At 35.4% G+C, this 22355-nt stretch overlaps 1 protein-coding gene across 2 annotated transcripts in view; it reads right to left on the reverse strand.

Annotated features, from left to right (window-relative positions):
• Window positions 1-18811, reverse strand: part of LOC106875108 (dnaJ homolog subfamily B member 11) — a 119504-nt gene extending 100693 nt beyond the window's left edge. For both annotated transcript variants that reach the window (XM_052978389.2, XM_089347106.1), the window contains exon 1: window positions 18725-18811. In XM_052978389.2, the coding sequence (XP_052834349.1) occupies window positions 18725-18795 (71 nt within the window). In that variant the 5' untranslated portion in view covers window positions 18796-18811. The remainder of the gene's footprint in view (window positions 1-18724) is intronic.
• Window positions 18812-22355: the final 3544 nt, after the last annotated feature.

The following is a 22355-nucleotide window of genomic DNA, read 5'->3' on the forward strand; positions in this document are numbered from 1 at the left end:
CGTAAGCTCGCAAGGAATGAAGCCAGTATGCTCCGCTGGATGTGTAATGTAAATGTGCATACCCGTCAGAGTGTAAGTATCTTGAGAGAAAAGCTGAACATAAGAAGCGTCAGTAGTGGTGTGCAAGAGAGACGATTGCGCTGGTTTGGACATGTGGTGAGAATGAATGAGGATAGCTGCGTGAAAAAGTGCCACTTCCTAACAGTTGAGGGAACCCGTGGAAGAGGTAGGCCCAGGAAGACCTGGGCTGAGGTGGTGAGGCAAGACCTTCGAACATTGGGCCTCACCGAGGCGATGACTACTGACCAAGACCTTTGGAAATGTGCTGTGCGCGAGAAGACCCGGCAAGCCAAGTGAGATCGTTGCCAGTGCCCCTGGACTGGCTCTTGTGCGGGTGGCACATAAGATGTACCATCCTGAGCGTGACCGTTGCCAGTACCGCCTGACTGGCCTTGTAGGGTTTTCGAGCGAGATCGTTGCTAGTGCCCCTGGACTGGCTCTTGTGCGGGTGGCACATAAAAGACACCATTTCGAGCGTGGCCGTTTTCGTGCGGGTTACACTTAAAAGCACCCACTACACTCTCTGAGTGGTTGGCGTTAGGAAGGGCATCCAGCTGTAGAAACTCTGCCAAATTAGATTGGAGCCTGGTGTAGCCATCCGGTTGCACCAGTCCTCAGTCAAATCGTCCAACCCATGCTAGCATGGAAAGTGGATGTTAAACGATGATGATGATGATGATGATACATACATATACACACACACACACACATTTATATATATAGTGAGAATTTACAAAAAGGCAAAAGACGAAGACGGGTGTGTAAACAACAAACAGATGTGAGAAAGCCTTTTATGTTTCGAGCCTACGCTTTTCAACAGAAAGGAACACAGAAATAAACAGGGAGAAAAAATAGAAAAGGCTTAGTGGCTAGCGATCTATCATAGCGAATATATATATACTATATATATAGTATATATACCCACGGGCATATGGCGTAGTGGTTAAGAGCATGGGCCACTAACTCAAGATTCCGAGTTCGATTCCAGGCAGTGACCTGAATAATAATAATAATAAAAACATTGAAAAATACCTTAGGAACGAGAACCCAGGTTCAAAATTTCTCCAAGACACCTGATGAAGGCTAAGAGGGTATATCAGCCAAAACGTGTTAACAGCAAACAAGATGACAAAAAATATCCGTCGAATATAAAAAATGTACATAATTCCTCATCTCTTAAATACAGAACTGTATATATTCTTTTATTATTCTTTTATTTTAGTCATTTGGCTGTGGCCATGCTGGAGCACCGCCTTTAGTCGAGTAAATTGACCTCAGGACTTATTCTTTGTAAACCTAGTACTTATTCTATAAGTATCTCTTGCCGAACCGCTAAGTGACGGGGACGTAAACACACCAGCATCGGTTGTCAAGAGATGCTGGGAGGACAAACACAGACACACAAACATATACATATATATATATAGGGAGAATTCACCCCAAAAAAAAAACAAAAGATGAAGACAGGTGGTGTAGAAAACAAACAGATGTATTAGTATAACGCTCGGGAATTGAAAAAGACTTTAACGTTTCGAGCCTATGCTCTTCCACAGAAAGGAACACAGAAAGAAACAAGGAGAGAAAAAAAATGTGTGTAGTGGTTAGCGATCTATCATGATATATATATATATATATATATGTATATATATATATATATATATATATATATATATATATATATATATACGCTGGTCACGTGTGTCCAGCTTCTGTCTCCTTTCTTATCTTGGCTACTGCCAAGCTAGCACAAACTTCTTCTCTCTCCCTTCCAGTTCGTCTCATCAAAGCGTTCAATATACATATATATTTTTTCACGTCTGGCCCAACTAGCCCTTCTTGTTTATTTTCAGTTTCGTTTTCCTGTCATGTTTTCTGTTCGACATGATATTCCTGTACCCAGATATGCATCTATATATATACATGTAGATGTAGGTATGTACATACATGTACGTATATATGCATATACTCACATATTATTTGTATTATTACATGATCAAACGCACGCAGCATCTTTGCAAGTAAGTTTTAACTTTATATTTCTGACGCAACTCTATCTATCTTCGTATCTTTCTCCCCCTCTCGTTCTTCCTTCTGTTGTTCTTCGCCTCTCCCCTTCACTACTATATATCTCTCTCTTCCTCCCTGTCTCTCGTTGCTCACCTATATTCTACTTCCTCCCCTTTTTTTCTCTCTCTACCACTCTTTCTCCTTACCCCTCGCTGGTCACGTGTGTCCGGCTTTTGCCTCCTTTCTTATCTTGGCTACTGCCAAGCCAGCACGAACTTTTCTCTCTCTTCCAGTTCATCTCATCACAGCGTTCAGTATACATATATATTTTTTCACGCCTGGCCCTACTAGCCCTTCTTGTTTATTTTCACTGTTTCATTTTCCTGTCATGTTTTCTGTTCGCCATGATATTCCTCTGCACTACAAATTTAATTTGTTTCCGCAGGAAGAGCCATTCTAACAATGCGTCCTGCCCTAACTCTTCGAAACGCTTAGTTTCAGAATGGTGGCAGCTGATGAAGGAAATGTTCTCTATGTGGCCTGTGTGTTTTCTGTACTCTGTTTATGTTCTGTTTTTCATTTTGTCCACGTTTTTTTGTGACGTCCTGTACTAGATATACATCTATATATACATGTTGATGTAGGTATGTACATACATGTACGTATATATGCATATACTCACATATTATTTGTATTATATACATATATATATATAAGCAATAATAAATCTCTGAATGAGGTATAAACAGTAGCTGCACGACAACGTGAAGTATATTTGCCACTTAAATGTGGCTAACCACTAAGGGTGCATGCTACTGTAGCTTGTAACCCCAGGAGGACACCTCCTCCAGCTGGCTATTGACACACTTTCTGTGCCCTATCAGTATTTGCATTTATATATATATATATATATATATATATATATATATATATATATATATATATATATATATATATACAACGGGCTTCTTTCAGTTTCCGTCTACCAAATACATTCATAAGGCTTTGGTTGGCCCGAGGCTATTGTAGAAGACACTTGCCCAAGGTGCCACGCAGTGGGACTGAACCCAGAACCATGTGGTTGGTAAGCAAGCTACTTACCACACAGCTATGCCTGCACCTGTATATAAATAATGTAAATAATCTACATAATTCCTCATCTCTTAAATACAGAACTGTGTGTATATATAGATATATATATATATATTATTTATGTGCTTACTCCGGTATATATTATATATATATATATATACATATATATTTACATGTATATACATATATATACATATAGATATATACATATATATATATGTGCGGGTGGCACATAAAATACACCATTTTGAGCGTGGCTGTTGCCAGTACCGCCTGACTGGCCTTCGTGCGGGTGACACGTAAAAGCACCCACTACACTCTCTGAGTGGTTGGCGTTAGGAAGGGCATCCAGCTGTAAAAACTCTGCCAAATCAGATTGGAGCCTGGTGTTGCCATCCGGTTTCACCAGTCCTCAGTCCTACACTCCGAGAGTGTAGTGGGGGCTTTTACATGCCACCGACATGAGGGCCAGTCAGGTGGTACTGGCAACAGCCACACTCAAAAGGTTTTTCTTTTTTCCTGCCACCTGCACAGGAGCCAGTCCAGCGGCACAGGCAACGACCTCGCTCGAATAATTTTTTCACATGCCACCAGCACAAGTGCCAGTAGTGCCACAAGTGCTGGTAATGATCACACTCGAATGGTGCTCTTGGCGCTCCACTAGCATGGATGCCAGTTATGCAGTGCCGTCATTGAATTTGACTTCGATTTCGTTTTCAGTTGCCTCAACAAACCTTTGCAAGTAGAGTTTAGTGTCTAATGAAGGAAAGGCTACGCATAAGTGGGCTGGTTACAACCCTGGCATAGGTTATGGGTTATGTCTCATTTGGCTTGCTGAGTCTTCTCAAGCACAACATATTTCCAAAGGTCTCGGTCACTAGTCATTGCCTCGGTGAGGCCTAATGTTCGAAGGTCGTGCTTCACCACCTAATCACAGGTCTTCCTGGGTCTACCTCTTCCACAATCTCTCTCAACCCCTAGGGTGTGGCACTTTATCACACAGCTATCCTCATCCATTCTCACTATATATATATATATATATATATATATATATATATATATATATATATATATTATGTATATACATATATATGTATATATACATATATATATAATAAAGCTCAATGTTTGTGTCTGTACATCTATAGGATGAAAGGGAGTAGTAGATACATAAAAACAAAGTATGTGTTCTCATGAGCTACATAAATTTACTTTCCATCGCGAATAGGGGGCTTAAAGGGAGGCAAACACCCCTGTTAAATTTCCAATACCTTCGATTTCAATGCAAATAACAACAGAACTACTAGGCACTAAATAAAGACGATTTCCAAAATTTCACCATCTTACAATATTATTCAACGCCCCTAATGGCATTTATAACATGGAACAGAGCCCCATTGAAAGTGCAAATGCATCAACTTTTCATGGAAGATACATAAAATTTAAGAATGTGTTCTTCGAGTAAGTGTACTACATAACTTCAACAATGCATATCTCATGTGTGTGTGTCCTGCCCAAGCTCATCGAAACGCCAGTGTTGAAACGTGGGAAGCTGATGAAGTAGAATGTTCTCTATGTGGCTTGTGTGTTTTCTCGTCTACGTTTGTTTGCAATGTCCTGTACCCAGATATGCACCTATACATACAGGTGGATGTCGGTATGCACATACCTGTACGTATATATGCATATACTCATTTACTATTTGTTTTTACATGATTGAACGCAGCGTCTCCAGCTGTAAGTAGTTTTCGTAAACATATATCTTCCGACGCTACTCTATCTCTTTCTCTTTCTCTATCTTTTTTCCCCCTCTTGTTCTTCCTCTTTACTACTACGTATCTCGCTTTACCCCTCTCGTTCTTCCTCTGTTACTACTACGTATCTCTTTTTTCCCCCTCGTATTTCCTCTCTTTCTCTTTTCCTCTCGTTGCTCACCTATTCTTCTACTTCCTCCCTTTGTTTCTCCCTCTACCACTCTCTCTCTCTTCCGTTTACACCGGCATGGTCATATGCTTCCGGTCATTAATCCTTTTCTTCCTTGGCTATCGCCGAGCAAGCACACGAACCACTTCGTCCCTTTCAAGTTCGTGCTTCACAGCGTTCATACACACATAATTTTTCTCGTCTGGACGTAAAGCCTTTTCTGTTTGTTTTCCTGTCTTGTTTTTGTCCGCCACTACATTCCTCCATGGCTAGATTTAATTTGCGTATACAAATTTAATCTGCAGTTCATGGGATGAGCCGTTTTGACGATGCGTCCTGCCCAAGCTCGTCGAAACGCCGGTGTTAAAACGTGGGTAGCTGATGAAGTAGAATGTTCTCTATGTGGCTTGTGTGTTTTCTCGTCTACGTTTGTTTGCAATGCCCTGTACCCAGATATGCACCTATACATACAGGTGGATGTCGGTATGCACATACCTGTACGTATATATGCATATACTCATTTACTATTTGTTTTTATATATATATATATATATATATATATATATAATCATCATCATCATCATCATTTAACGTCCGCTTTCCATGCTAGCATGGGTTGGACGATTTGATTGAGGACTGGTGAAACCAGATGGCTACGCCAGGCTCCAATCTGATTTGGCAGAGTTTCTACAGCTGGATGCCCTTCCTAACGCCAACCACTTAGAGAGTGTAGTGGGTGCTTTTTACGTGTCACCCGCACGAAGGCCAGTACTCAGGCGGTACACGCAACGGCCACGCTCAAAATGCTGCATTTTATGTGCCATCCGCACGAGCCAGTACAGGGGCACTGGCAACGATCCCGATCGAAAATCCCACGAAGGCCAGCCAGGTGGCACTGGCAACGGCCACGCCCAAAATGGTGCATTTCTTGTGTCACCCGCACATGAGCCAGTCCAGGGGCACTGGCAACGATCTCGCTCGAAAATCCTATGACGGCCCCGCACAAGAGCCAATCCAGGGGCACTGGCAACGATCTCGATCGAAAATCCCACGAAGGCCAGCCAGGCGGCACTGGCAACGGCCACGCCCAAAATGGTGCATTTCATGTGTCACCCGCACGAGCCAGTCCAGAGGCACTGGCAATGATCTCGCTCGAAAATCCTACGACGGCCCCGCACAAGCCAGTTCAGGGGCACTGGCAACGATCTCGCTTGAAAAATTTCATGTGTCACCCGCACAAGAGCCAGTCTAGGGGCACTGGCATCGATCTCACTCGAAAAATTTCATGTGTCACCCGCATATATATATATTTATATATAGCGAGAATTCACAAAAAAACAAAAGACAAAGACAGGTGATGTAGACAACAAACAGATCTATTAGTATAACACTCGGGAAGTGAAAAAGTCTTTAACGTTTCGAGCCTACACTCTTCCACAGAAAGGAACACAGAAAGCAACAAGGAGAGAAAAAAAGAATGTGCAGTGGCTATTGAACTATCATGGCGAATATATATATATAGAGAGATACATGTATATATATATATATATATATATACTAGCAGCTAAGCCCGGTTTCACCCGGTCATAGAAAGACGCGGAGAAAGAAACGAAGACATAAAAAAGAGGAAGAAGTGGATACGAAGTGGTGTTTGGGCGACAGATCTTGGTAGAAAAAAAAAAGAATGTCATGGTGAGTTAGTAAGGAGAGCAAAGCAAGACTGGACTTACGTGGGCTGGCAGGACGATGAAAATATTGCGGAGTTGAAATTGGAGCAGTTGAAATTGGAGCAGTTGAAGTTGCCGTTGTTCCCTCGGGTGCAACAAATAGAAAGACCATGGGGACAGCCAACGTACAGTTGTGCATGTGAGAATACTTGCTCTTTCAGATTCAAACCAACCACTTGCACTGATTGTCCCTGCACCTTGTTGATTGTCATGGGAAAGCAGGGTTTGATGGGAAATTGCATCTGTTTAAACTTGTAGGTCGTATCGGAGTGGGTAAGGGACATGGGAGTTATAAGTATGTCTTAGCCAGAGGCCGGTTCATTCAAGATTGTTGCCTACAGAACTCGGAAGCACAATTTTTTGATAATCATCCGCTTACCATTGCACATTATTCGAGCATCTAAATTCCTTAGCAGCATGATTGGCGTGCCAACTTTCAGATGCAGTTCGTGAGCTGGTAGTTCTGCGGGTCCCCCCTTTTGTCAGATTTATCATGGGCTGGCCGGTCTATCTCAGATACATGGGAAGCTGGATTAAATTTATCATCAACACAGGGGAGCCGAAATAAATTTTTTCAATGTCCAAGGGAAGCCAAGTCACGAAAAAGGTTGAGAAATGCTGATCTATAACAATGGTTTTTATTTAGGCACATCGTAAAAGTAATTACAATGAATTGCTTAATATAAAGAAAAGTATGTTTTTTCAAGCAAATACAGTTAGAAAAAAATATTTATCATTTCAAGTCATCACTAAAAACGAAGCTCATCAATTTTTGAATGAAATAATAATTTTATTCTTTTATTCTAAGTTGTAAATTTTGCCCAAGAAATAAAGCAAATAATCACCAAATGCATTGTTAAAAATCTGCAACTCGATAGCAAATATCTCCAAATTGATAAGAAATGCATAAATTTAATAATAACAATGTTTTTGAGATTCCGGTTCGAATGACATGAGTGTTTTTGTTTCACTTTTGACACGTAATACTTAAATAGTGGAGGAGATATGATGTTGCTGTGGGCTGGAAGTATGCAAGAAGTTAACATTTTTTTTTTTACTAAAACACAACTGGGACCCTAAGTAAGGCATGTGTAAAATTTGAATGAAATTGGTTGTGTAGTTCTGGAGTTTTAGGGATTCACACAGACATACATTCTAAATTTTATATACATATAGATGCATATACATGTATATATACATATACATACATATATATATATGTATACATGTATATATATTTACATATATAGGTATATACATATATATATATACACAATATATGTATGTATATATACATATATATATACACAATATATGTATCTATATATACACATATATATATATGCATATATATGTATATATGCATATATATGTATATATACATGTATATATATACAGAATATATGTATGTATATATATATATATATATATATATATATATATATATATATATATACATATATATATATATACATGTATATATATATATGCATATATATATATATATATATGTATACATATATATCTATATATCTATATATATATAAATATACATAAATATATATATATATATATATATATATATATATATATATATATATATATATATGCTGTTGTTGTTGGCACTCCGAGGGTTCAATGGAACAGCCTGCTCGTGAAATAAACTTGCAAGTGGCTGAGAACTCCATAGACACGTGTACCCTTAACGTAGTTCTCGGGATATTCAGGACCCTTTGAATTACAGGCACAACAGAAACAGGAAGTAAGTGGGAGAGAAAGTTGTGGTGAAAGAGTACACCAGGGTTCGCTAGCATCCCCTGCCAGAGCCTCATGGACCTTTAGGTGTTTTCGCTCAATAAACACTCACAATGCCCGGTCTGGGAATCGAAACCGCGATCCTATGACCGCGAGTTCGCTGCCCTAACCACTGGGCCATTGCGCCTCCATATATATATATATATATATATATATATATATATATATATATATATATATATATATTTATATATATATATATATATATATATATACATACATATATATTTACATGTATATATAGTTGTGTGTATATATATGTATATATATATATAAGCCTATACATGTATATATATATGTATATATACATATACATGTAAATATATATGTATATATACATATATATAAATATATACATGTATAAACACATATATATGCATATATATATGTATAAACACATATATATGCATATATATATATGTATATATATACGTATATATATCTTAATATATAAAGCTGAAGTTGTGTGTCTGTGTGAAGCCTATTTAAAAGTTTATAGAAATCCACATTTTCCACTTTTTCGTTAAAATTTTTACATCAATGGAATTTTCTCGATCTGACCTTTCAAGTGCAGTAATTAGATTTTTAAAATTCCGTTTACTTTGTGTGATTTAAGGGAGATTGACTGTTGTTTCTAGCAACTTTTATATTTCTTCCCTTCTACCTGGGACAGCGTTCTTACACACGCGCTCAACAGAGAGAGAAAGTGATACATACAACGTCATAGATTAAACTTTCTTCTCAGTATTCTTTACCTATTTTTCATAACATTGATGCGTAAAAACACACACGACCACACATACGTAATCTGTGACAACAACATACACATTGCTCCCGTTCTCTATCTCCCCCTCTTCCTCTCTTGCTCTCGCAAACGTATACACGTGCAAGTAAACACAATCATTCAAGTTCACCAATGTGGCATAACTACAGAGTTGTACCCACCGACTTTGGAAGGTCATAACTTTCAGAAAAATGAATATTTCCTAATGAAATTTTCTATACATATATTATTTATTATGTAGATTCCGAATATACAAAAATTTTCAGTGAAAGTGTTTTGGGAGGAGGGTGGGGGACAATTTTCGGAAATTCCACTTAAATTCCTCTTAATTTCCAGGAAAATGAATATTTTATCATGAAATTTTCTACAAATATACCTTGTTGTATGTACATTTCGAGCATATAGGAATTTTGAAGGAACCAACTGCAGGTTATTTTTGAGAAGTGTTCCCCACTCGGTGGTGTTTCGGAGCAAGTCGTCCATATTTGTTTAATTTTTCTCTATTATGTGCGTAAGTGCATCCATAGATTTCTAATGAAGTAATAGGCAGTGAAGAGAAGCCGTCATAAGAAAACTTTTAACTACCTCTAACCCTTTCTCCCCCTCTCCCTACCTCTTGCTCTCTCAAACGCATACACATGCAAGTACACAATCATTCAGTAAAATATAACTCATGTTCGTCGATATTTTGTAAATATACCACGATTTTCACTAGGGTGTTAGGGTTAGGGTTTAGGGTTTACGGTTAGGGTTAGGGTTAGGATTAGTGTTACAGTTTTAGGGTCAGGGTTAGGGTTTTAGGGTTAGGGTTTAGGGTTAATGTTAGGGTTAGTGGTAGGATTAGGTTTAGGATTAGGGTTGGGTAATCGTGCGGGTGTTAATCTGAAAAATTACAGATATGTGAAAAGTACCGACCCTGCCATCTATTATAACTTTTGTTGTTCTGTTTAATATATACATAGATTATGCCTCCAAAGAAGAGAGCTTGCTGGGGAAAGGAAGCAACCGGTTTAAAATGACATTCCAGAAGCTACTTTGAACATAATGCAAAATGGTGCATCAACATCTGCCCAATCTGATAGAATTCTGGCAAAACTGTGTACCAATAGATCGCCAGCAATTGCTTCATCAGAAATTGCCGTCCTAGCTCCTGCGAAAAGGGATTACCCTGCAATGTATAATCAGGGCAGCGCAAAAAGTTGTTTTCACAAGCATTTCTATAGCCAATTAGACGGATGAAATTTACATACGCTTAATAATTTTACGCAAAACAGCCTTCAGACTTTCCCTATTAATTTCATCTTTTGAATTATGAACATATTTACATCATAAGGGTTTTTTCGTTGATTTTCACCTAGCAAGACTTATCGTAGATGGCGTAATAAGTCACACCCGGAAAAGGTCGGGTTATAATGCTAGTGATAATATAAAAATATGAAAAATAAAAAAGATATTATATGGTTAATTATTCTGTATTGGGATCAAGTTATGACTAATATTATTAAGGAGACACTTAAAATAGTAAAAATGGTTTTTAAAAAGGACAATAGTTATTCAAATATAGTTTCCAATAAAACCATAAGACTGGCACTGAAGTAATTTTACATTTAGTAAAATGAAGTATTGAACCCCTAACTCCTGAATCAAATAACCACACAATTTTATTTCTAAAGCACTTGAATAGACTATATAAATTTTTTTTTTAAATAAATAAAAAATAAAAAATAATGCAATAATTTAAATAAAATAAATATATGAATTAAATATTACTAAAATTATATAATAACAAATTATATATACTTCCCAATATAGGTAAATTTGAAAATGATAATAGAGGATAATTTAAAATTAAAACTATGTATAGTGTAATTACTCCCCTTGGTACTAATCACTTATAAATACCCACAGTTCCCTGCTATCTTCTTCCTCAAATCACCATTTTAGTACCAGCAAAAAAGGAAGATATGTATTTGAATTTTTCTTGTTATATATCACATTTAAAGACAGACATTTTTATTCTGATGTTTAATCTTATATCTCACATTCTGTATTTGACATATACTTGATTTTACATGATTGATATATATGCTAATTCATATTTATAATGTATAATATATAAATTTTAATTCTTTAATATTACAAAATATAATTTTTATTCTTAATTGTTAATCTTTAATGTTTAATTATGTAAAATTAGATATATAATATTTTGAAAGAGAACCTGAAGATGTGTTGGAATGATTGTAAATCTGATGATTTCATATATGTATTTATATATGTATACATATGGGTATACAGTTGTGTATATGTATATTGTAATCTTCCAATACTGAAACACATGTAGTTCCTTCATAGTTAATAAATATAAGTATTAACTAAAGTAAGATATAATTAATGAAGTATATTATAAACCCTACTGGTAATCTATACATATATAAAATTGAGAATGTATGTGTGTGTGTGTGTCTGTGTGAATCCCTAAAACTCCAGAACTACACAACCAATTTCATTCAAATTTTACACATGCCTTACTTAGGGTCCTGGTTGTGTTTTAGTAAAAAAAAATGTTAACTTCTTGCATACTTCCAGCCCACAGCAACATCATATCTCCTCCACTATTTAAGTATTACGTGTCAAAAGTGAAACAAAAACACTCATGTCATTTGAACCGGAATCTCAAAAACATTGTTATTATTCAATTTATGCATTTCTTATCAATTTGGAGATATTTGTTATCGAGTTGCAGATTTTTAACAATGCATTTGGTGATTATTTGCTTTATTTCTTGGGCAAAATTTACAACTTAGAATAAAAGAATAAAATTATTATTTCATTCAAAAATTGATGAGCTTTGTTTTTAGTGATGACTTGAAATGGTAAATATTTTTTCAAACTGTATTTGCTTGAAAAAACATACTTTTCTTTATATTAAGCAATTCATTATAATTACTTTTACGATGTGCCTAAATAAAAACCATCGTTATAGATCAGCATTTCTCAACCTTTTTTGCAATTTGGCTTCCCTTGGATATTGAAAAAATTTATTTCGGCTCCCCTGTGTTGATGAAAAATTTAATCCAACTTCCCATGTATCTGAGATAGACCGGCCAGCCCATGACAAATCTGACAAAAGGGGGGACCCACAGAACTACCAGCTCACGAACCGCATCTGAAAGTTGGCACGCCAATCATGCTGCTAAGGAATTTAGATGCTCCAATAATGTGCAATGGTATGTGGATGATTATCAAAAAATTGTGCTCCCGAGTTCTGTAGGCAACAATCTTGAATGAACCGGCCGCTGGCTAAGACATACTTATAACTCCCATGTCCCTTACCCACTCCGATACGACCTACAAGTTTAAACAGATGCAATTTCCCATCAAACTGCTTTCCCATGACAATCAACAAGGTGCAGGGACAATCAGTGCAAGCGGTTGGTTTGAATCTGACAGATCAAGTATTCTCACGCATACAACTGTATGTTGGCTGTCTCCAGGGTCTTTCTATTTGTGCACCTGAGGAAAGGACAAAGAATGTTGTCTACTAAGAGGCACTCTAATGATAACAACGGCAACTTCAACTGCTCTAATTTCAACTCCGCAATTCTTTATCGTCCTGTCAGCCCATGCAAGTCCAGTCTTACTTTGCTCTCCTTACTAACTCACCATGACATTCTTTTTTTTCTACCAAGATCCGTCACCCAAACACCACTTCGTATCCACTTCTTCCTCTTTTTAATGTCTTCATTTCTCTCTTCGCATCGCTCTCTGACCGGGTGAAACCGGGCTTAGCTGCTAGTATATATATATGTCAGTAAATAGTGGGGTTGTGTTAACCGCACGTGGAGAAATAATAGGAAAATGAAAAAAAAGGCAGAATGCTAAACTGGAAGCATATTTTAATAAAGATTTCTAACCGGTTTTCATTGCGAAAGCAAATTATCAAGAAGGAGAATGCAAATGTTTTTTACAAAAAAGTACAAAATGAAGAAAATAATATATAAAAAAATAAATATACCCATACATTATATTGTCTTTGAGCTTTTGAACTATAGTAGTTCATGTATATAATGGTAGGAAAAATAAGGATGCATGAGAGTTGAGAATTTTGTTAGGTTCAAAAAAAGGGTTAAAAGTTTGTGTTAAGCAGGAAATGTGGTGTCAGAACAGGAAGTGTGTGTAAGGGGAGACAAATGTTTTTAGTTGGAGTTATGAACTCTTTTCCAACAGGAAGCTTGTGTCTGTTCCCAGAGAAATAAGGTCACTGAGGGGTGTGTGTGTTAAGAAACGGTTGGAATTTCTCTATGAAAAGATTCTCCTTGTTGATTCTTTCTTTACATTGATAGAAAGGGAATATAATGAATTTAGGGTTTTTGTTTCTGGCGCAAGAGTTTATGTGGCCACTGAGTGGAATTTGGCGGTATTGAGGGAAATTTATTTGTTCCTTATGGACTGCTACTCTTCTACACAACGGGAGGCTCGTCTGTCCGATATAGAAGTTTTGGCAACCTGCGCAAGTGAGGACATAAATGAGGTTACCAGAGGAACAAGAGAAATTGGTTTTGATTTTAAACTTTGTTCCTCGTTTGAAGGTAAATTCAGAGCCTTCAAGTAGGTAGGGGCAGGTACCACGTATTTCTCCAGTGGTTAGGTCAGAGACAATGGTGCAAATTCTTTTAGCTAAATTAAAGGGGATATTTATCTTGGTGTGTTTTGGGTGGCATGAACTGAAAAGGAGGTATTGTTGTGAGTCTGTAGGTTTGTGGTAGATGTCGGTTGTGATTTGGTTATTAGGTGTTTTTATAATTAAGAGATCAAGAAAAGGGAGATGATGTTTGCTGAATTCCATAGTGAATTGAATGCTAGGATGTATGCTGTTAAGTATGGATTTGAATTCTAGAAGTTTTTCATAGGGTTCCTTCTATATGATGAAACAATCATCCAAGTATCTTTTCCAGTTATCCATTAAATAGATGTGGAAAAGGTGTCCAAATTTCTGGCGTGAGATTTCATGTATATATATATATATATATATATATATATGTATATATATATAAGTATATATACATATGTATATATATATATATATATATATATATATAAATATATATATATATATATATATATCATCATCATCATCATCGTCGTTGTTTAACGTCCGCTTTCCATGCTAGCATGGGTTGGACGATTTGACTGAGGACTGGTGAAACCAGATATATATATGGCAAGAAGAAAATGGAGGGAATCCAGAGGTAGTATGCATCAGCTGTTAGACATTATGCTTATTTATTTATTTAAAACAGTTCTGATAATATATATACATGTGTAAAGTACCAGTAATTTCTAGAATAGAGAAAGAAGAGCAGCTTATTACAGGTGTTTCTGCCAAGAGGTCACAGTACCCCACGTGTTATTTCCATCTTTTCAGTGTACAGTAGTGATCTGTAGATAAAATTAGGGTACTTGGGTGTGCCTCTAGGCTTCGTAAGAGAGTTTAGATGAGATTCTAAAAAGGGCTAATTTATGTATATATAACTATACGTATACATATATACACACACACGCACATATATATATGTATATACACATACATATACTGTGTGTGTGTGTGTGTATATATATATATATATATATATATATATGCGAGTAAAAATAAATACAAAAAAGGTGGTTTTTTTGTATGATTGTGTATAGAGGAATATATTATTTTGTTTAAGAGTTCCAACACTGTCTGCTTTTTATGTTTTATTTATATTCCTGCAGAACCAATGTGGGGTATAGAATATGGAATATACAATATATAATATAATATACAATATATAATATAAAATAAAATAAAATAAAAATGGATGGCACCATGAAATAAAGTATTGAATGTATTGAGTGTTCAATATAAAGGATCAAATATATAAATATAAATATAAATATATAAAGGCGACTCGAGTTTCAGGGCTATTTCCCTTCGTCATGGCCGGTATGACAGACTTTAACAGACTGTAATTAGTTGGCTGGTTTTCTGTCTTTTATACCAATTCCTTTGGACGGCAGCAGTAGGTGTTTGGCTATTTTTAGAATTGATGTCAAATCTATTTTTAGAAATGATGATATTTTAATTTATTGTTTTTGTGTTTGGGTTGTAGGGATAAGATTTTTAAACCCCAGTAGGTGTTTGGCTGTTCTTAGAAATGATGCCAAATCTATTTATAGAAATGATGATATCTGAGAGATTTTTTTGTGTTTTGGTTATAGGGATAAGATTTTTAAACCCCAATTAAGATAAATTTAATCATTGTTTGTTAAGAGTGGGTTTGAATTTCTTAATAAAGTCCTTTTCTTTGCATTTCCTTTCAATTTCATTCCGGTTGTAAAGTTTATGGAATGGAAATATAATAAAAGTTTGATGACCACATGTTGCCAGATGGTTACTCAGTGGTATTTGGCGGACTTCTGGGTTTTTAATCTGTTGTCGATGTACCCGTGAGTGTTCCGATAGTGCATTACCTGTCTGGCCAACGTACAGTTCTTCACAATTAGGGCATTTGATGCAGTAGATTAGATTTCTACTTTTGCAGTTCATGTTTGCATTGGTGAATATTTTCCCTGTTTTTATGTTCATATATGGGCCGGTATGGATTGATTGGCATGTGCCGCATCGGCTATCATTGCATTTGGATACAGTGAATGTTTGATTTTTGTTGCTGAGGTCAAACCATGCCTTTGTTAATAGCTTTTTCAAGTTTTTAGGTTGTCTCTTACTAAGAGTTATATTTTGATCTGTAATGATATTTGTGCAAGGATCGGTAAGTTCGCTTTGGCGATATTAAAGATGTTCTGGTGGCATGGATTTTGTGTCACTATAAATGGAATTATCTTTTCCTGTTTGTCTTTTCTTTGCGGTGTCCTCAGTTGTGGTATGGGTATTTTCGAAGCCCGCTGATATATATATATATATATATATATATATATATATATATATATACCGGAGTAAGCACATGAAATGTGCAACAAGGTGGAAGAAAGAGTACTCAAATACCAGAGGTAGAGTAATATGCTTTATTTAAAAGCAGCAGAAATATAACAAAAAAACCGTTACTCTGAGTTTCACGTTCCTGTGAAACTCAGAGTAACGGTTTTTTTGTTATATTTCTGCTGCTTTTAAATAAAGTATATATATATATATATACATGAATATATATATTAGAAGGTTTGGAGGTGTGAATATACATCATCATCATCGTTTAACATCCGCTTTTCATGCTACCATGGGTTGGATGATTTGACTGAGGACTGGTGTAACCAGATGGCTACACCAGGCTCCAATCTGATTTGGCAGAGTTTCTACAGCTGGATGCCCTTACTAACGCCAACCACTCCGAGAGTGTAGTGGGTGCTTTTACGTGCCACCAGCACGAAGGCCAGTCAGGCGTTACTGGCAACGGCCACACTCAAAATGGTGTATTTTACGTGCCACCCGCACAAGAGCCAGTCCAGAGCCTGAAAGTCTTTACACATGCCGTGGGCACATTTATATGGATGTATATATGTATATCTATATTCCTGCACATATATATACATGTGTATATATATATATATATATATATATATATATATATGCACATATATATATATCCATGTATATATATATATATGTATATATGTGTATACACACATACATATGTATATACATGTACATATATATATGTATGTATATATATACTTTTATGTATATATTTATGTGTATAAATATACTTTTATATGTATATGTATATATATATATATATGCATGTGTGTTTGTAACCCCACCATCACTTGACTACCGATGTTGTTGTGTTTACGTCCCATAACTTAGCCCTTTGCAAAACACACCGATAGCTTAAGTACTATACATACTTATATATATATATATATATATATATATATTCTTTTATTCTTTTATTTGTTTCAGTCATTTGACTGCGGCCATGCTGGAGCACCGCCTTTAGTCGAGCAAATCGACCCCGGGACTTATTCTTTGTAAGCCTAGTACTTATTCTATCGGTATCTTTTGCCGAACCGCTAAGTTACGGGGACATAAACACACCAGCATCGGTTGTCAAGCAATGCTAGGGGGACAAACACAAACACACACACATACATATATATATATATATACATATATACGACGAGCTTCTTTCAGTTTCCGTCTACCAAATCCACTCACAAGGCTTTGGTCGGCCCGAGGCTATAGTAGAAGACACTTGCCCAATTTGCTATGGAGTGGGACTGAACCCGGAACCATGTGGTTGGTAAGCAAGCTACTTACCACACAGCCACTCCTGCGCCTTATATATATTGATAATATATACATATATATATTGATATTGATATAGACAGATAAAAATCCATAATGTCAAAGCAGGCAGCTTTTCCTCTACCCATATATATATATATATATATATATATATATATATATATACACACACACATTTCGTATATTACAAAAAACTTATGCACATTGATGCATAATCAAGATACTAAAATTGGTTATTTTGGCGACAAAAACCTGCCAAATTATTTTCAACACTATCCTCACTGGAAAGAAGAAAGGAACGTTGACTATTTACAGATCCGTTGGTAAGCGATGTGTAAAACTATCAAGCCGGCATGATGTGTGGCTCAGCCAATGATAAAGCAACACGCAAGCATTCAAGTAGCTGTCTGCTAGTCAACTCTTATAAATGCTTTAACAAAACACGATTTTACTCATTTAATTTTTCATTTCCAACTCCTTTTATTCTGAATAATAATCTTACAATAGATAAATAAATTTGTACATAAAGATCTTATAGTTAGTTTTCTTCCCCCACTATTTTGTTTCTAGAAACGATCATACAGCGGTCAATAAAGTTGTTTTTGTATTAGTTACAATAGTTTATAACCAATTTTCGAAATGTCTTATACCAAAGACATTTGTTCAGATTTTCGTTTGAAAATTTACAATTTTTTCAAATTTAACAGCAAACATTCGCAACAATAGTTGCATATTAATGGTTTATTTGTTTTTAGATAAGGCAGAAGCATTCCACAACGTGGAAAGGTATTCAACAATTTCTTGTTTTTATTACTGGTACTTGTTTGAAGCCAAGGCAAACCAGTGCAACAGACAAAGGTAATGAACCCAACTTGCAACAATGAAACATCTACAGTTCTCTAAATAACATTCCGTAACAAAGTACTTAGTTTCATATTTAGTACGATAGAAAACCAGACGCAATAGCAATATCAAATAAACATTATATTTATAAACTAATTAAATCGTTAAAAATTGAATTCTTACCCAGCCATGACATGCAGAAACATAAGAAAGATGTTGAGACACAATACCAGCATGTTAGTATACGACGCCATCGTCAGCACGAATGTTGCTATCTGCACCAAATAATTAAAAATCAAATCTAATAGAAGCCAATAGATAGATATAAAATGTCAATTAAAAAATTATGTATAATATTTCTGAATATTTTATAAATTATTAGATTATTACGTTTTAAAAAGAAAGTAGTAAAAGAATGAATTTTGCTGCATTGTTATATTCGGTTATAGTGATACAAATGGAGTCAGGGTATCGATAATACCGCTTGTATTTTTAATTTTAGACTATTTATCTGACGAAAATTTAGTTTGAGTTGATATTGCGAAGATTTAAAATAAAACTGAGGAGTTACTCACTATACATTTACGGTTTTGAAAGTTATGTTGTAAAGATGAAACAACTGTCTAAACTACAGTTTAGTGCCTCATAACATTCCTAAAAATGTAACATTTTAATGAACTTTTGGAGAAAAAGCTTTCGGTAATGTAAATTATAATTATGTTGGTAACATCTTTTTTAAACATTTTTTCCGGGGGAGATTTGAGTGATTCCACTTCCTGAACTTTTTCTTAAGGCACTCTTCAAAATTTAAAGCTGGTAAGCCAAGACAGAATGAGAAAGGGGATCTTGTTAAATTTCTTCCAACCATTTTAAGTATTTTAAATTTTCACTTGATTGTTTTTCAAATTTTCTACGCTAATGTACTTTCGTATGTTGATGAAAATCGCCTTCATTTTTCCTTAGAAATTAGTAATAAAGTTATATACTTTTAGCCAATCGTTAACCTTTGTTGTCAAAATTACGGAAGTTGCATCTGTTTGTTGCCATGGAAATCAATAAACATTAGGTTAAGACAACGAAGTCGAAACCGTTACTTGGTTTCTAAAAATAGTAGCCTAATCGTCCTTAAACTTCACTATCACGTAAAAAAAGATGTGTTATCATTCAACTACGGTAGTAGTCGAATAATATTCTTAACGTAGCTTTTTTGTCGCAGTTGGCGTCTTTCAAGCAGTCTCACTAATTCAGTTTTAATTTAAATCAAATTTAATTTTTTTAATTATGTTTGACTAGTGATAAACTACATTTAAACATAAAATACTTAAAATCTGGTGCAGTAGAACAAAAGTTAAGAGAAAAAAATGTATAGACCAAACTGGCTGACTGACGGGTAGTAACGCCCGACATTGACACTTTGAATCCACCCCATTCTTTTAATTTTGATTAAGAATTATATTGATATTAATAAGAGAAATGTTAAAGGAATATATTGGTAAAGGTTTCGTAAAACATTTTTTCCATTAGAAAGCAAGATATTTAATTTTAATTCTCAAATCAATTTTTGTGTGGTATTAAAGGGACACTACTCATATATGAACTAAGCTATTTCTTAGACGCACACACAACAAAAGATAAAGGACAACACAAATCGATACAAAGAGTTCTAATATTTATTTTCATTAGTCTAAATTATTTTTTATAAAAAATGAAATTTTTTTGCTTAATTTTTTTGTACTATGGGTCTTTTAAGTCCGCTAAGTATATCACTTAATTCTTCCAGGAACCACATTTTTCAGCAATTTGTGGAGGGTGTACTCTCATTCTTGAAATTACAATTTTGAGCATAGAACAATGAACCACAGCATTGGGTTTGTTAACTTGAAAGATGATACCCACACTCAAGAAGTGGAGAGAACATGAGCCTCTGTAAAGTGAGATAATAAACAACACTGTGGCACTCACTGTCCTATGGTAGATTCATATCTCCGTAAATTTATGTAGCACAGGAGATATGAAAATTGTGATTTGTTCAAGAAACTGCTCAAATACATTTCTAACTTTTGTTTTCAATGAACTGGTCAACAAAATGTTTTTTAAAATATTTGTTTTTAGATAAATCTTTTAAGTTTGTGTTATAAATTTCTTATTTTGAGAAATATTCAATTTGCAATGTGCTGTTTATCACATTAAATACATTTTTGAATGCTTAAGAATACAAAATACATGTTATTTACTCGATTTTTTTTTTTGCCATTGAGGTGGTTGTGAGGTGAGCTAAACAATTTTTGTTTGCATAATCATATGAATTCTCAAGTGTAGAACACAAATTTGCAAAAATTTTCTGAAAATTCCAAAAAATAAAAAAGTTATGAGGGGTTATATGTCATGCATAATTCATTTGTTTACAATTTCATATAAAGACACGTGCTATTTTCAAGATGTTGACAAAATGTGCAGTCACACACAAAATGACAGCTTCCAAATCCTGTTTCTTGGCTGAGTAAAAATTATCAAACTTTAAACCTCTATAACTTATTTAAAAATTTTGAGGGAAAAAGTGAAATATTTCCAGCAATTCAGCTAGGAAAACTACATTAATGTACCAAATTTTAAAATTTTCAATAAACTTTGATTTTTGAAATCTTGGCAGCCAAACAGAAAAGATCCATCAGTCATCTCAATTACTCAAGAGTTATACTTTTGGCTCACCCCATTCCAGATGCACCCTTATCATTAATGGTTGATGCATCAGATGTAGGAATTGGCAGAGATTTGTTCTAAACACTTGGTAACCACTTCCCTATTTTCCCAAATACCTCAAACCAGCAGAGTCAAAGTATAGCACCTTCAGTGGAGAATTTTTGGCTGTTTATTTAAGCTGTGAAACATTTCTGGAATTTTCTTGAGGGACGACAGTTTATGGTTTTTACCAATCACAAGCCATTACTTTTGCTCTGCAGTCGAAAACAGATACATATTTGCCCAGAGACTTACAACCTTTGGATTTCATTTCACAATACACTCTTGATATTCATTACATCAAGCTGAAACTTTATCTTGCTTACATGTAGTGGGATATGTAGCAAAAGATGTTATTGAGGTAGCAGATGAAATAGGCATGTGGACGACATCAAAGTAAAACAATGGGAAAGCATCAGATTGTAGTTTAAATAATTTATTTAATTAACAAATTTATATGTTGTATACACCAGAAAATCCACTATATGACATTACCAACTTGCTTTGTGTTGGTGAAGTAAAAAAATAAACAGGAGAAATACTGTGTCGATGTGATGAGGTACAACCGGGCATGTTTTGTGTCTGTGTGTGCATTGGTCATGTGGTCATGTCTGTTTATGTTCTACCACTGCTACTGTGTCGGGTCATTCATGCTAAATATGTGGTTCTGTGTTGGGTGCTTGACTGGTGCAAGTTAACTGCTGGCTGTCAACTGTTTGCCTCTTGCTGGCTGCCTCTTGTCTCTTGACCATTTGCCTGTTGATGGCTATCTGCCCATCAGTTGTGTATCTGACTGTATTTATCATGGTCATCCCAGCTAGAAGGACAGACATACCACAGGAGTAATTTCTACCTATCTAGGTCGCCTCCTGTCCACTTGAACCTTAAATGACACAGCTCAGGTCGGAGGTTGAAGGGAAATCCATCCATCACTTTTTGGCTGGACAAAGAAATTTCTTTTGCACCTGTTTGGCCAGTGGTGGATCAGATGAGTGAGAATCCTTAGATGTGGTTTTGAATATCAACTTGGAAAAAGGAATGTTAGTTTTTACATACATATTAATGTTTTACATAC

This window comes from Octopus bimaculoides, chromosome 2, assembly GCF_046866305.1.
Source record: "Octopus bimaculoides isolate indiv1 chromosome 2, ASM4686630v1, whole genome shotgun sequence".
NCBI lineage: Eukaryota > Metazoa > Mollusca > Cephalopoda > Octopoda > Octopodidae > Octopus > Octopus bimaculoides.